The 17,750-nt window shown below is 38.0% G+C and overlaps 1 protein-coding gene across 3 annotated transcripts in view; it reads right to left on the bottom strand.

Annotated features, from left to right (window-relative positions):
* Positions 1–17,750, bottom strand: part of LOC147256969 (uncharacterized) — a 56,250-nt gene that overhangs the window by 13,484 nt on the left and 25,016 nt on the right. For all 3 annotated transcript variants that reach the window (XM_086210698.1, XM_086210697.1, XM_086210696.1), the window contains exons 2-14: positions 12,745–14,078; positions 7,777–7,838; positions 6,980–7,009; positions 4,418–4,596; positions 3,917–4,119; positions 3,391–3,606; positions 3,006–3,104; positions 2,789–2,826; positions 2,624–2,670; positions 2,389–2,420; positions 2,045–2,170; positions 1,259–1,390; positions 1,020–1,061 (exon numbers count right to left, since the gene is read on the bottom strand). In XM_086210698.1, coding sequence (XP_086066824.1) covers positions 1,020–1,061; positions 1,259–1,390; positions 2,045–2,170; positions 2,389–2,420; positions 2,624–2,670; positions 2,789–2,826; positions 3,006–3,104; positions 3,391–3,606; positions 3,917–4,119; positions 4,418–4,596; positions 6,980–7,009; positions 7,777–7,838; positions 12,745–14,076 — 2,538 coding nt within the window. In that variant the 5' untranslated portion in view covers positions 14,077–14,078. The remainder of the gene's footprint in view (positions 1–1,019; positions 1,062–1,258; positions 1,391–2,044; positions 2,171–2,388; positions 2,421–2,623; positions 2,671–2,788; positions 2,827–3,005; positions 3,105–3,390; positions 3,607–3,916; positions 4,120–4,417; positions 4,597–6,979; positions 7,010–7,776; positions 7,839–12,744; positions 14,079–17,750) is intronic.

The following is a 17,750-nucleotide window of genomic DNA, read 5'->3' as shown; positions in this document are numbered from 1 at the left end:
TTCAGAGACTTAAAATGATCCATATTTTTAACATGGCAGTTGGCAAAAAAAAAAAATCATATCACAAAACAAACATCACTGAACACCTCCCATCATTTTATCATTAATTCTTGGTTGTCTAGGAGTTAAATTGCCCACCATATGGAAATATCGATGATAAAGGCTATATTGTCAGTTTACACTAAAATCTTCCTTGTATCACATACACTTACACATGTAACTTTCTCATAAACATACACCATATTTCCTCTGAACTTTTTTGAAGCCATTTAGATTAAGTGGTTTGGCAGCAAGATTGATGAATCAAGGAACTGTTAAATCTACAGCAATCAAACTCTAAAAAAAACCTATTTGAGGGTCTGGCAAAATGCATCCGAAAGCACTGGCTCTGCACATAAGAACAAAGTAAATCTACTGATGTATCTTTCTAAATATAAATTTAGTTTGCAGAGACCAGAGAAGATTGTCACACTATCAAACAACAATCATCGTTATCAGAAGAACACTATGAGGAGGGGACAGATCAAACTGTTCTTCATGAGGAGACTCAGACTCAGTGTGTGGCAGTCACATTCTGCACATTTCTAGTAATCTTATGTACAATATTCTTTGGACATTTTAATTTGAATAAATAGTCCATGCTACAGGACATTTGTAGGAATTTGCCATAATTTGTACAAATTTCCTAGTAATGATCAAAAACATCTTTTGTAGGGTCACAGTGACCTTGATATTTGATGACAACTATCTGATAGTCCAAGTGAACATTAATAAAAAAATTTAACTTCGCTAAAAGCATTAGTGTTATGTCATTTCACAAGAAATGAATGACCAGACAACCTGAAAACATAATGCCACAGTTGCACAAAAACTTGCCCATACATTCCAGTAGGACAATCTAATAAAAATCCATCTATAAACAAGTAATATATGTATATATGTCTGCCTCTCTGTCTGTGAATCCTTTACTCAACATACATTCAATACACCATTACGATACAACAATTTGATATACTCACTAATGGTTCCAGGGATCCCATCAGAAGATTGTAAAGTGCCACCTGTGTAAAGAATTTCTGGTATTATTCATCTCTATTTGCTTAAATTTTTGGACCAAAAAAGGCAATTACTGTTTGAAAGTCTACAAGGAAGAAGCAACCAAAGTAATACAAACATGAAGTCTAATATCAAAGAACAAAATTCCTCAAACTGAGAGAAAAAGTTATTTAAGTAGTGTGAAGGATGATATGAGTCCTACTGGTGTGTTGAGGCCAATACGTTGTTTGAGATGGATCATCTTCAGCTCACAGTCATTAATTTTTGCAGGGATGAAAGTATGGACTTTCACCATCTCTTCTGCAGTCTCCATGTCTGGCACCGACACAAGTACCTAGCATATAAAGCATTTTTTTTAAATTTTGGTTAAATAAAAAAAAACCTCTTTCAAATACTTCTTTCATTTCACAAGAAACGTCTTCAGACACAGACATAATAAAGCTCCCATTCATTTTTTTCCAACTGTCAATTGTGTAAATAGTAACGAGGACAAAATTCAGGACAAAAAAGTAAATATAATTGCAAGCACTCAATTTTAAGAAAATTGGTTACATTTGGTGTAATTCAAGATTGATGGATTGATGAATACCCATGTTATTAGCTGTGTCAGGATCAGGCAGGTTTAAAACTGGTTGGAACCATGAAGAGCAATTTTAAAATTGTTTACAAAAGTTAAACACTGTTCTAAAAGCCTCCTGCATTTTTTTGATGATTGGACAACTAATTTCAGTACATTTTGACAATGAGAATGCCACTCTAATTTCTTTGAAGTTTGAATTGGAACCATTTATCAAATTCTGGTAAAGTGAGCAACGTAGTACACAGGAAATACTCTGTATGGATATAAAAGTTTTATAGACACAGTGAAAATGCAGCACACACAATGTGTTGAATTACATTGTGGGTATCCATAAACATTTGGTGCGACATTTCCATTTAACAGAAAAACTGTCACCTCAAGTTGGCACCTGTATGACAATTAACCAACCTTTCCGACTGATGGTGCTCTTGCTCGGATGATGTCAGAGGGTGTTCCAAAGGGCTGAACCAGCCTGATGATGTCATTCTCTGACCAGCTGCTCTCAGGGAGTCCTGTGATCAATACGACACCCTTCTAGAGGAGAAATTTGATTGGAATGTAGAAAAAAACAGTCTGTAAATTGCATAGGTATATCATCAGTATATCCAAAGTCAGTTTTGACAAACATTTGACTGGACAGGGTATATAGACATGAGGCTTTGCTTGAGCCTTTAACCTCAAGTCTCTAACCCTTTAAATTATGAAGCATTCAGTCATTCATATTTTGCAATGTATGTGTATTAATTATGCACCTCATCAGAAGTCCTCATGTCAGTGTCACCACCTTTAGTGAAAGAATGAAGGAGTGAGGGGCACACAAGAGCAACAATCAATAGGATAATGAGAACACACGCACACAACATGGCATGTTCCAAACAGGTTTTTTTTTAATTTCTTTTCTCTCTCTCTTTTTTTTTTTTTTTTTTTTTTTTTAAATCAGGCACCATGCCAGTAAGTGGAGATTGCAGATGTGTTTTTTTCTCCTACCAGAGTTTTCCCCAGACACATGTGTGTCTGGTCCCGGAGGAGGTTTGCTGTGAAAGGACAAGTATTCATTAATACTTGAGCAGTCAGAGCCAGTTTGAGTTTGTAAGAGGAGTGTGTGCAACATACAATGTTACAAAGAAAAATGCTTAATATGATGTTACAAACTTGTTATAAGCCACAGGAGACTTCTCTGCTTCAGGTATCTAGGAGACAAAAAAATAGTATACATAGTGCACTCTGTAAACATTCTATCAACTTTTTTGTTTTTTTATTATACTCAAGTAAAAACTAAACACTCAGCTTTGTTGTTATGGTGGCTTTAAGTTACCAATTAAGAATGAAACAAGATCTGTCAACAATGCCTGTATTTGAAATATGGCACCTTTGCTACTGAAGCAGTGATTTGCTGCTCTCTGATGGAGAGGTTTGTGGAGGTAGCTAGAGCCTGGGCATCTTCAGCCTTCACCATGCATACAGATGCCTGCAACAGGGGATTGGAGACAGAGTGATGACACATGAATAGTTATCACATCTTTAGTAAAGCATCGCTAATATATTTATGTCTACAGTTTTTAGAACTTCACTTTTTAGGAGATGCACTGACTTCCCAAAAACTTTGCAACTAACCAATAAATGACTTGTTACTTATCTTAGCTGAAGGTTACAGATGGTTTATACTGTATGTACTACTATGGCTTGTACTTTTCTAATGTCAAACCTGGCTGTAAACAGACCAGACATTTCATGCATCTGCAAACAAATGGCACCTTTTGTCCTTTGCCCTTTCCGCTTTCTTCATCAGAACATGGCATTAGGATCACATTGTTGATCTTGCCAAAGGACCCCACCAAGTCAGTTACTTCCTCTTCAGAGGCATTTGTTGGAATGCCAGTCAGATAAACCAGGCGACCTGCTATTGGTGAGTCACAGGATGATGCAGTCACTATTTTTTTCTTCTTCTTGGGTGGTAGAGGCTTAGCAGCCTGCCAATAAACAACAAGTTAGAACTTAGTTTTGCAGTAAGCCAATATTAACAGTTAATTCAAGATGAGTTAGTAATTTTGTTAGTGTTTGACCAAAACATTTTACAATTTAAGAGCTTGGGAAATCCATAAAACATTTTCCAACTCCTGCTGTCCACCACACGAAAAAAAAATCATGACTGATTCAGGATAATGAAAAAGTTCCACCCTTCATTTTAAGCTTTATGTCAATCTGCATTCGGTTCTTAAAATGTGTCTGCAATTGGTTATTCTATTGCAAGATTTTCACAACAGTGTGAATATCACCCACTGTGTCAGCAGCCTTAGCACTTCCAATCTTGATTGCCTTGGTTCCAGGCTTTGTCCCACTTTTGACAGTTTTGGTGGAGGACTGTTGAGGTCCATGTTTGGAGCATTCACCATGCCTTAAAGTAGATGGATACCCACTAGTGTCAGGAGAGTGTTTGTTGAGATCAACATGAGGACGCTTCAATCCATGAGGAGAGGAGCCTCCTGCAAAAGTGAGGAAACTTTCACAAATATCTGTACCATTTCATTTAGTCAATTTACACTTACATGTAAGAAAAAAAATCTCTGTATTTGAAACGAAAGTATGGATATGCGAGGTAATTTAATCAAGTATCTTATATACCGAGCATCTGTGCTATACTGCCAACACTCACTAAGTATAAAGGAACACTTTAGCATTCATTTTAAGGAACCACAATGGTGTGAACAAAGCAAACATCAAAAATAATCACAAGAGGATTATCAATTAGGGCTAAAACACAATTTATTCATTGTTTTGTACCTGAGTAGTGGTGGTAGCGTGGGCGACGGGGGGGGGGATAAGGCCTCCTGTGTGGCCTGTGGGCACGAGTGCCCTCTCTGTATTTACTGTGAGGAGAACTTCGGGGAGGAGAACAAGAGAGGGATGGCGACACAGAGTGAGATGGAGGGTGATTCTTCAACCGGCTGCCATATCGACCACTGCAAGTGGATAGAAGGCAATATTTGACAGAGCCAGTGAATTTACAAGGGAAGTGAAAACCACCACATTGATGAAAATTCATGCAGGGCAGTGTCATAAGATGAATTTTTAATGCTAACAGCTGCATGAATCCTTTGAAGTTTAGCATTAAATGCACTCAACATCCTAAGTTTGCAGCTTGTGTTTCTGCTGCACTCAAAGCTGTTTCGTTCTCTAATGTTTCAATTGCTGGACTTAACATATTATTATTACCAATATTGACAATCGACAATTTGAAGACCAAAAACAGTAAATTTGTGTTGCAACAGAGGGATGAAAAATTTATCAAATTTGAATCACAATCACAATTAAGGCCTCCTGTAATTAAATTCAGATGATCAAGTGCAATTTAACTGCATGATTCACGAACAGAATGCTCTGCTGCAAAACAAATCCAGCGCTTATTGCCTGATCAATGATCAATTATTATTGCCAAAATGTTAGTTGACAGCAAAGCTTCTGTGTCATGGTGTTGAGTTTTGTGATTTACTCAGTGGTGGCTAAGGCCCCATCCACACGAAGACAAACCGAGGTCTAAACGCCTAAGTTTTTTGCTGAATCTGCGTATCATCCATACAAAGATGGCGTTTTGAGGGTCTGTAAACGATCATTTTTGAAACCAGGTTCCAGAATGGGAAAGATTTTGAAATGCCGTATACGCAGCTCCTTGATTACTGGCTCTCCGCAACTCTTCAGATACGCTTGCGTCATAGTTTCATACCTTCATTGAGACGCATGCGCCACACGCGGCAACTTGTGCTTGTTTCCGTCATATTGTTACAGCGCCCCTAGAGGTCTGGCATGTGTTTTACAGCGTTTTCATGCATATCGAGTGCATTCATGTAGATGCACAAATTTTCTGAGACGCCTTCGTCTTTATGACGATCGTTTTTGAAACTGTTCAGCGTTTTGTCTTCGTATGGATGGGGCCTAAAACAGAGAAAATTGATATGGATTTGGACCAACTAAACGTTGAATAGTTGTGTTTGCTTGAAATAAATATAACCCCACAAAAGAGGATGGACATGAACCTCTGGTAATGCTTGGAACGAAATACAATATGGTGCAGAGCACTCAAAACTTCTGTGTTCTGTATCAACATGACTTATATTTACATTTCATGCAGTCTAAATGGCCTAATATAGTATGTGTAAATATCTGACAGGTAAACTGGAAACTTAAGAGTCACTTAAACAGGTCTCATACAGAAAAAGGTATTATGTGAGTTCTATTAAAGTGAGATGCCACAATGATCATTTCCAGGCAAATAATAAAACCTTTGCATCCCTGAAATGTCAAAGCCAATGCCAAAGGAAAATTTTATTTTCATAATTACAGAGCAGAACATTTTACGACTACAGTTTCCCCTAATTTGCATTCCATTACTGGGCCTTTCTTACTTAAACATTTCTAAAATAAATAAATAAACCTGTTGTCCCACTAGAAGAAGGTATAAATATAATTCTACTAGAAAAAGGGATGCTGTATCTAACATATCTATACTTAGACTGTGACTGTGGGCTCATTTTGGCGAGTCCTGCCAACTAACTTTAGCCACTTTTCCTTAGTTACCTTCCTCAAACTGAGCAAGCTCAATGGGGTGATGGTGTTTTAAGTGTCTGATTGGATTTTATTGTCTATTTTGGTTTATTCTTGCCTTACATGTTATACAATTTGCAAGCTTTATGTCCTCATTACTTATCGTGCAGAACTTCAAAACAGAACCCAAATTTCCACCGGGCATGGCTGCTCTGCATTTGGGCGGATACACTGATTACATCTGTCCTCCACAGGGTTGCAAATTCCAGCAGCCCGTCCTGTTTTGCTATCCTGCTCAGATTCTGCTGATTTGGTCACAGATTCTGTATTTTTGTGTTTCTATCAAGTACCTGTATTTATTGTGTCCTTTACAGGTGTGTTTTTTCAATTGGGAAAAAATATATATTATATATAGCATATAACACTAAATATGTTAGTGTTATATGCTATTCATGAGGAATAGGCCGAGCAAACAAAAGCCAGCTGATTTTGGTCCCTGGCCTGGCAATCAGTGCATCCCTATTCTTAACACTGAAATGATAATGTTAATCCTGACAATTATTTTAGTTTAAATTGTTCAGCCCAAGCAGCAGCAGTATTTAATGGCTGGTATCAATATATTATGTTTATGGGCTAAAACTTTCATACGTAATTGATCTCCATGTAGCCTTTTTTTTTTTAATCACCAAATATATGAAACAATGTCAGACAAATTGTCTGAGAGTAGTGTAGCAGACATACTGTCTGCTGATTACAGGTCACAACTAAAAAACACATGATCACAAGAACAATAGATCAACTGACCTTGGTAGATTTGGTTTCCAGTCAGGATATCTTATGAGACATGAGAGAGACACACAGACGCTCAAGTTAGCAGTATAATCAAAATCTTACTTGACTTGTAGCTGGAAAAAAATATCACCCCATGATGCATGCTTCTTATGCAAATGTCAAAGCCACTTGCAACATTTGCTGAATGGTTTCTAATGTTTCTACAATATTAAACACTGCCAGGCCAAAAGTTTGTAAGAACCTTTCATTGAAATAACAACTAGGGTGATAAATATGTTTCATCTGGCAACAAGATGTTTAACCTAAATGATATAGCTGGCGTCTTCTCATTTCTTGATCAACCATGTCAGAAAGGTTAAGCAATTTTATGAGTCAAAATCTGAAATTAGCGGACTACCTGAATATACTGAATGACCAGGTTTTCCCCATTCATGGATTTTTTTTCTTCCCCTGACTGTGCAAGCATATTCCAAAAGGAAAGCATGACAAGAGCAGATCAGGGAGCATGATACATAATTTTCACATATGAGAAGGCCACCAGAGCCCAGATTTGAACCCCATTGAGAATCTTTGGGATGTTCTGGACACTTTATTCGGCAGTTCCACTCTCACATCAACTCAAGAGCTTGGTGAAAAATTCATGCAACTCTGAATGGAAATAAACACTGTGACATTGCATAAGCTTATTGAAACAATGTCAAGGCGCATGCCAGCTGTAATCAAAGCTGAAAGAAATATTAGATTATGTGAATTTTCTTGTCTGGGCAGTGTAGTTATGTGTTTCAGCAGAATATGAAAAAGTTTCTCACTTGTTACGCAGCTCCCTGCAGGCAGCAGTGTGGTTAACAGTATTAATATGTTCAACCCAGTCCTATGGTAACAAAAATGGGAAAGGTCAAAAAGATGTCATTGGATATCAATGAAAATCCTCAACAAAGTTATATTCACATTTCATTTTTATGAATAGAAACAAAATTTGCACAAATCTAACCAATAAGATAATTTATCCTCAGTAAAAATCTTCAGTTCAGAGATTAAAATATGAAGTCTATATTTGTATAGAGTGGATTTCAGAATAGTATAAACACATAGGACTCAATGGTGAAGACACATTCATCAATCCCTATTCAAGTTCAAGTTAAGTAGTCTGCAGATATACAAACACATTGTCAAGTTATGAATACAAAAAAGCAGAACACTGGCAGAAACAAACAAAAAAAATGTAAGAGTTTTTCTTTTGCAAATGTTGCTGATTGAGCTTATCTATCATGATTTTGTTCACAATTGATTTCAGCGTGTCTTGGTTGATTTTGATCACAAATGGACAGCTCCAAGTGCATCAATTCACACCTTGCAATGATATGCATTCCCACATCACTCTAAAATGACCATTTCAGATAGAATCTCACTTGCCAGCTCAAAATGAAAATAAACATGAACATTTCCATTTGAACATGGATTTTTGTTGTTTTTCAATACGTATAAAGTTACATAAAACAATCCTAAAGTGCTAAGTAACATCTGGTTCAAAGGAAACCTGAAAATGTCTGACTTTGTGTACTAATGACAACAATAAAGACACTACTAGTTTGCAAATAAGTATATAGTTACACTTCAGCTGGGAACATCATTGGAGAAGGTGGACATTTAATGTCCCAGGGGAGACTTCAGTACACACTATCAAAATAATTTGGTCATACAATGGCCCAGACAACTTCCAATCATGGACTGAAATGTCAATGCATTTTTAGTTGCATTTTTTAGAGCTATCCACTTGCAATCAGATCACACTGGACAAATTTTATACCACATCTGAACAGAGCCTGCTCAACATTTCAATTTCTGTCACCACTATCAATGATCAGCATGCTCACAGGGAATTATTGGGTCTTTTGAAACCAAATGCATTTAAATAGTGTGGGTCTACCCTCCTTGTAAAAATTGGACAAGACCTGTTTTGTTGTGAGTTGGTGAGATATTATATATATATATATATACATACACACACATATATACATATACACATATATCCATACATATACATATATATATATACATATATAAAATTGAACTGATATGGCCAGTTATGTAACCCTTTGAAGAAGGAAATCATGCAGTACTTTGCAGCTGCTGCTGCTATGCACTTTATGAAACCAAACTTACTCTATGTTTAAGTCTTTAATTATTCAAATAAAAATAAAGAATTTGATGCCAAAATCCTCAAAATCTTATATAGTCCTTTCAGAACAACTCAATCATTGCAAGATCAGACATGCTCTGTATCACAAGTCAATATCTGATTCAGGTGCCAAAACTGACTGTAAAATCACAGATCAGCTGACTTTGCTCATCGATCAAATATTGGAATGATGGTCCCAATCAACAAACAGATGTAGATTCCATTCCTTAGCCTGTGCTTGACCATGAAGTTGCCATACTACTGTATGACACACATAACTAATCCAAAAATATATTCAAGTTAGTTGCTATTGGCTACTGTTACTGCCACATGATGTAACCTTAATTATAGTGGTAGCAATACCAACATTTATAAGACCATTTCAATTAGAAAGAACAGATGTAGTATCGGAATCAGTATCGACATAGCAGAGTAATCTTGCAATTGAAGAAAAATATCAAAATTGGATCAGAGATGCAAAAAGTGGATTGGTATTTCCCTCAACTAATGGTTAAACTGTTACTTATTTACTGGGCTATAAACGTAATTTTAACAGTCTTTTTTTTTAAATTTGGAGAAACATTTGTTGCAGATAGTTTTAATGTTACAGTATGCATGGGAAATTTTGTTAACCTAGAACTGTTTGTGAAATAAATCTACACTTGGCATGAGAAATAAGGGTCGCACTCACACCTAGAACTAATTAATATGACAAAAAGCAGAGAAGAATCATTTTCATCATTATCAATATTGCTATGTCCAAGTCAATCAAAATACCATTTGAAAACATACAAAAGTTTTTTTATTATATACTCTGGAAGAACAAATGAGTTCAATTTATTTATTTTTTTATTTTTATCCTCTAGTCAATTTGCACCAATTTTTAATTCATTCTTTCTAAAGGAATGAAGTCTATATCTACGTATACATATTTAGTGTGTTCAAACAAAGGTAATTATTGGTTATCTCGTACTCATCTCTAATAGGCAAACACAATTTCACAAAAAATGTGCTTTCAATTTCAATAATTTCTTCATTTAACTGGATATGACAAGTCATAACCCAGGAAAGACCAATATATTAGCTAAGAAGTAGTATAAATTACCTGAAAAATACACACTCAGTGTAATCAAGGAATATAAAAAATAAATTGCACAAACATGTAACGCATCAGAGAGGTGTCTATCACTATACTGCATCTAATGCGGTTGATTTTAAGGCAACATTAATGCTGCTTCCTACCCATTAATCTGTGCAACGGCTCTATTAAAAAAAAGTGTGTACAAGTATTTGTTTTATTTGAACAAAAAAAAAATCTAGCTTCATATGTAGTGAAACATCTTAATGGCAATTATTTCCTGATGACCTTAAGTATGGTAATGCTATTCTAAAGAGTGGTTTGAAACTAAGGGTCAACCATCAGCCTGGGCAGGGCAAATATAGGCATTTTGCAAATTGATTGCATCGGCTTTTTAATTTAAAGACTGCCACTAAAATTAATAAATCAAAAAGCGCACTAGTTTGGTGATCTGCAGCCATTCCCCTCCTTGTGTTCTGTTTTAACTCACCACTCTACAGTTTCCCTTATTCTCTCTCCCATAAACAAGATCTGATTGGGTAGTTGTCATGTGAGTAATAGCCAATCAACACTGATGCCGTGATGCAACTCACAGAGTCGAGAGCAGCCGAGAGCAGGAGAATCTAGCGACACTGTAGGTAAGCAGACTGCATTTTCCCAATTCAAAACAATGTCCTCCACACTGAAGTTGCAAAAACAGCAATATTGTGTGAGATGCTTTTATAATGGCAAGGCTACCTAATTTTCCAGTTACACCACTGAAAATAATGTACTTTGCTGCGGTGATTAGCCTGTGGCATGAACCATAAATATTTAAAGTTTAAAATTATGTATGGAATGAAAGTTTGTTAAATCTTTTAATAACATTGGTGCAAGTGCAACGGGGACTTGTCTTAGCATCCACACTGCAAATGTAATCATCCATATGAGATAGTGTTTTGAATTGTTATATGTAACATCTGACAACAACATTGAGTCTCTTTAAGCTTGTATGAAAGTGTTAGCAAATGTCCATTAATTAATTTGCTGGTTCATTTTTTTTAGTCAGATGACCAGAAAGAAACAACAGGCGTTGATGTTTTCTGTAACACTTGTCGTATAACAGCTGTTTATAATCTTTGTCTCGTCACATGACTACCCAAGTTACCTGATAATACACCACAACATAGCTGAAATATACTTAGGTTATTTTGATGTTATAGGGATAAGGAAAATTGCTGTAACAGACTTTAAACACAATGGAGCTGTATCTCTGTTTTTGGTACGGGGTTGGATAAACAAAAGGCAAGTTTCATCTCCGGTGGTGATAGAACACTACATCTGTCAGTAAAGTACACCTCATCCCATGTTGTACTAGTTCTTAATGTAACAAAGGTATTGGATTGAGCTTTTTATATCCGTTTGACATTAAACCAAACACTGTGAAATACAGAATCTCACACCTAGACATTCCACCTAGATGGAAAATAATGATGGGTAACCAATCCTGTCCACTTGATTTACAGAAACGCAGGGTCATTTCCAAACTTTTACCATAACTGCACAGTTTTGAAATTGTTATCCATGTTCATACTTGTGCAACACTTCTGAACTGATCTAGACATTGCCTATAGAAGCTGTAAGGAGATGTATGGGTAAATGTAAATGTCTGAATCACTCAGGCTGACCATTCAACACATAACCCTGCCAGCTACAGGATTTATACACATTTTGACTTTTACAGTTCCATTAATTTCTAATTTCTTCGGGATTTATACACATTTTGACTTTTACAGTTCCATTCATTTCTAATTTCTTCAAGGCAAATGTTCATAACCACACATTCTCTGAAATGCTGTGTACACATGAAAAGAATAAAAGGCCATGTCAAAGCTTATGACAGTATGAGTAATGTTAACTAATGATTAGTTATATGGTTTGAAAGAAAACAAAATCTAATTCGATTAAGATTCACAAATTTAGTTTCTGTATTGATCTTAACTGAACCACATATAAAAATGATCCATGACTTTTCCAAAATGTTTTGACTTTATTCGTCTTACTCAAAGTTTATAGGAATTTGCAGTTTTTGAGTTACATTACTTTTCCTGGTTTCTTATGAACATATACACCTATACCCAAGCAGGTGCTCCACCACGACTTATCTTGTCGTCAAACCTAAAATCACATGAACTTTCTAGTATACCACAACAATCAAATGCAAAGCCAACTGAAAATTTTGACCTCCATTTTGATACCATGGCAATAAATTATATAGTCTGTAAGATGGACCCGAATGGATTCAACCCAACTCCATCATCGAATTGTTGTTCCACTCAGAACAACAATCACATAAAAAGTCCAGTCATTTGAAAAATCTGTACATTCTCATTTCAAAGGGATTTAACAGCTGTACAAAATAGCAACACAATGTCTTTTCAGTCTTGAAAACTGTGAGAAAGGAACGTAACAAACCAATCTAAAATTCAACATTTTTCCTTTCAGAAAACTTGTTCGGTACAAGGGCATGATAGCACTCACCTTTTCATGATCGCACTGTATGTGGCACAGGGAGCAGGTGTGAGGATACACCTTTGGCGACAGAGCTGAGAAATCACTAATCATGGTGGGAGTAGGAAACATCTTGCTGCTACTGTGTGGTTTCGTGCCAGATGAAGAAGAAAGAGACCGTCTTGATGATGCCTCACTCCTCGTTTCAGATGAGGGCCTTGGTTTGGATCCCTCATACCTGTAGTCTCTGTCTAGATTACGAGGTTTGGATGACGGTGTAACTTCCCTGCCAGGTGACCGATTGCTCTTGTGATGGTCGCTACTTGTCCTACGATAGTCACGATCTCCATGCTTGCTAGATTCCATGTGTTCTAAACGGACCTGCCGCCTTTCAGCTTTGTCCAATTTTGAAGCTGATGAGGACGATGCAGATGGATATATTTTTACTGTCCTTTCACTGGAGAGCGGCTCCCTTTTGAAAGTCTCCCTGGTGCTATTCTCCTCCTTTGCCCGACTGGCATGGCCATAGTCAATAACTTTACCTGCTGTCTGCGTAACAGTCAGAAGGCTGGGCACTTCTTGAGAGTGCGAGGATGATGGCAAAACATCATGCGTGTTCCGCGAGAATGAGGATGAGGGTGTGGAAGCCACAGTTTTTTGGTTGCCAGACTTATTGATTTGGATGTCACGGAGTATGAACGGTAAAGTATCTGGAGTTAGCTGATCATCAGGGTAGTGACTCAGCACTTCAAGGTCCTCATTTGAAAGTCCAAAGCTTGCCAAGATACTTCCTGCACTTTCAGGGGTGTACATACCCTTACCTTCCCCACTACCACTGTGGGGATGACGGGATTGCTGTGCTGGCAAGCTGTTTGCAGAGGTGCCCCAACTTGGGATGCTTGTTCCAGCATGGCTGCTCTGGGCCTGCTGTTGAGGCCCATGATGTTGCTGAGATTGGTGACTGGCACTGGATGGAGGACTTGAAAACAGTTTAGTTGGAGGCTGATAGTTTGTCCAGTCTACTCCCTGTGGGTGGCCAACCTGATTATCAGAGGTGAGTGTGATTGAGTTAGAGCTGTAGCTTCCATGCTGACTGATCCCAGAACCTGAGCCTTGATTCTGATGTAGGTTTGTTTGGTTCATGTGGTCAATAAGGCGGTGATCCATGTCCCTGGCACCCCGGATAGCCAGAGCAGATTCTAGCTCTTCAGGGAGTTGAGTGGGACGAGGAAACTGGAAGCCAGACAGCATGTCAGAAGCGGAGCGATTCTGTTGTTGATTTTGAGGTTGCTGATGATGAGCAGGTCTTGGCCCATTAGAGAAAGGGGGTGGCCCTTGTTGTTGGGACTGGTGGTGATACATAGCTGCAGACAGATACGGTAGAGAGGTTTGGTAGGGTTTGTGTTTTATGTCCACGTCAACCCCTACAGCTGAAACTCGTAGTCTATTGAGAAGCCTCAGGAGAGTCAGGTGAGGAGGCAACATTCCTGTCAACCTAATGTTATGACACTGGTTGCCAACAGTTATAGTTGCTTGAGTGGCAAGTTGCAGAAATGCAATCCATGCCTGAGTTTTGATCTGAGCCAATCTGAGCAGTCAGTGCTGCAGGTCCAAATATAAAATGGGTCGCTCTGGTACGGTTGGTGATGGTGTATGATGCAATGGGCTCCAAGTGAAGGGTGGGAACAAGATGCAAATGACTGTCTGTGTGCACAGCGTGGCTGTGAGGTGGAAAGCAGAAATATACTATTACAGATGAACAGGCTTTAGTTTTTCATTTCAAAACTAAATTTCAGATGAAGTCCTTTTCCCCAGGCTCTTTTTTAACAAGTTGTCTTCATTCTCATTTTTTTGTGATGTCTTCTCTCAAACATGTTTTAATACAAATAAATGTGACCAGCTTCAATGTCTCCTTCCTGTATGCAAGTGTGCCCACCATGCTTTTCTTTCAAAATGGGAAAGCACACAAACATTATGCAATTACATTAAATCTGTCAAAATCACAACAGCAAATATTGATATATAGTAAGGGGACTACAAAAGCACCCTAAAGGCCCAATGGTTAAAGAAAAATATATAATTGTGCTGCCAAATCACCATTTGCTAACCTCTTTACTATGCATGTTCAAAATTACAGTGAATCTTTTGCAAGTGTGGCATATGCCTCTGCCAACATATTCATCATGGTGTAAACAAATCCGATGGTAGATTGAAGCACATGGTTTCCCTACAGGTAATATCTGATCTTTACCATAAAGAGAAATAACATCACACTTACCATTTCCTTGAACAGATTCTCAAACACTTCACATAAAAGGTCAGCAAAGCACTAATAATACAATTTAAGTCCATAGAGTAGGAGAGCATCATGAAACTTTTAGTAGGTTTTAAGGAGGAGTTCTTTTGTGGGGGTAAATAAGTCTTGAAAAAAAGGGAAAAAATGCAGAAGCATTAGTGATGGCCATTTTAACTGTGAATGTTGAGCAGCACTATAAATAGCTGTGAACAAGAGTCAGACCTACTAAAAATATCATCTTTTTTTCATATGAAAATCTTCTTATGTGACATAAACAAGAGGCCACGAGGATTCACATATAGTCATGTGTGGACACACCTCCAGCACTGCTGCCAACAGATTAACTTTATGCTGAGTGTATTCAAAACCATCAAAGCTGAGTTCTGCCGTGGCAGAACAGCGGGTCTCCTGGTTTCTATTCAGAAACTGTCATGTTGACATGCTGTCCATTAGTTGCGCGGAAAGCCTGCAATTTTTCAGCAGAGAAAACCCTTCTTCACGATGATACTGATATTAAGGGATAGCAACTTACTAGCAGGTCTGATTAGTTTATCCCCTGTCATAGGCATTAGTATAAGATAATGGGAAATTATCTTTCATAAAGGGGTCCACCTGCCTAGAGGTTCATTCACTTGTTGAAGGGCTCAGTAATTATTCTCCCTGGAGCAACATCATGACATTACTGACTGCAGCATACACTCTGTAATGCTACTGTTTTTACTTCAACTTCAAAAAGCTCCATTGGATCTTTGAAAGTTGCCATACAAATCATGTTTATTATCATTTTTATTATTTTATTATCAGCAGTAGTAGTAGTACTACCAGAGTATTTTTCTCTGACAGTAAAATATGAATGGTAGCCTAAAATGTCGTTGGTTGAATGAATTGACTGAGTCTACGCAACTACCATGACGCAACTTTTAACCGTATAATTGGCACCAAACCAGTACAAATTGTAATGGTTGGTCAACTGTTGACAATCCTACAAGGCACTTGACTTCAAAGTGAAAATCATTATATTACATAGCTTGCTTCTGGGTTCAGCCTTTTTCAGGAGGTTACAACCATCTCATTGTTTATGCAAAAATTACCTTGTGACTTGATGACAGCATTAAAAAAAGTAATGACAAGCACAGTCATTCTCAGTTTCTGTCCATACATACAGCATTAGATCCCTTTGTAAATAGGTGTGCTATGCAATAAAGGAAATAGGACTAGGGATGCACGATCATATCAAAACATTGTCAGGTGGGGTCGCTGATTCGATCCTCACTTCCCCCAGTGACCATGCTAAAGTGTCCTTGAGCAAGATACTCAACCCATAATTTCTCCTGATGATTAGGGTGGCACCTTGAATGGCAGCCTCCACTATCAGTGTGTGTGTGTGTGTGTGTGTGTGTGTGTGTGTGTGTGTGTGTGTGTGTGTGGGTGAATGAGATGACATTGTAAAGTGCTTTGAGTTCTCCTAAGGTAGAAATGCACGATATAAAAATGAGTCCATTTCCGGTACAAGAGAGCTGTGCGCAGCAGGATGAGGTCAGATTCCACTCCTACATGAGCGAAGAGTGCATGAGAAACATTTCTGGTGATTGTGTTTACAGTTTTTGAGTTGGAAACAGGTTAAAAATTTGTTTTTGCGATGATGGCTCCTCCTAGCATGACCAAAGGCCCGACAAGAGTTTGACTACGGGGACACCAAGAGACAACTTTTACCCAGCAGACAAACCTCGGCAGCAGCCTCTTCTCCACTCCTGGATAAAGCAAGAGAATACTTCTCAACCACTCCAGTGTTAAAGGCACCATTCATAAATTAAATGAGTGTTGCTCTGATACCTGCCAAGACAGTAATCGCATTTTTTTTTCACACAACCTGCTGACTCACATGCTGCATGCTAACATTAGTTTATATGCTAGTGTGATATCCAATGTCATCCCCAATCCACAGCAAAAGTTATTTGTTTTCATCAAACTTGCAGCAAATACTTTAGAGAAAATTAACAGAGAAAAGCATTTCAAATACAAGATCACAGAGGTTTCCATTAGAAACTAACTGACTAACCAGGTGTATTGAATGACTCATGGTCCTCAGTGAGATGAGACATCCGAGTGGGAATTATTTAAATAATGTGGATTTAACTTACCAAATATCAAATGAGAGCTTTCCCTCCACAAAAACTGTTATTCATTTCATCTGAGTATCCAGCTCGTTAATACACATTTGAAGGAGCATGTCAACTTTTTGGGAAATGCAATTATTGTCTGTCACTTTCAGTGACAGACAGGCATTAATACCCTTCTCTCCTCTCTGCCTATATTATACCCTTTTCACAGTGAAAAACGCGTGTCAACGCGGGTTTTTGGACCCGCGTTTGTTCAGCATTAGGGCGCATTCAAGCTTCCAGAAGACCCGGGTCTAAACTCCCACTGTGAAGGCTGCGTGCCTGTGTTTTTCTCTCTCGTACGTCATCGCGCTGACATCATCATTTCACATAGACCTGCGCCGGAACACTGAGAGGTAAACGACGACAACATAGACGTTGCCGAGCTGAACGTCAGCGTTGTCGTTGTGAGCTTTGCAATGTTGTCTCTTGAAAAGCATACAAACTCGGCACAGATTGGAAAATGTCCGAGTGCTAATGCAGCAAAGGAGGATGGAGTTTTTGGCTAGTCTGGAAGGGAGCCGAAAACGCTACAGGCAAAGCCTGATAGGCAGTGACAAAATCAAAATGCGACAGGAAGG

The sequence above is a fragment of the Aulostomus chinensis genome, chromosome 8 (genome assembly GCF_037954235.1).
Source record: "Aulostomus chinensis isolate RoL2024-O1b breed Wild chromosome 8, RoL_Achi_v1.0, whole genome shotgun sequence".
Classification (NCBI taxonomy): domain Eukaryota; kingdom Metazoa; phylum Chordata; class Actinopteri; order Syngnathiformes; family Aulostomidae; genus Aulostomus; species Aulostomus chinensis.
This window is presented reverse-complemented; position numbering and strand designations above follow the sequence as displayed.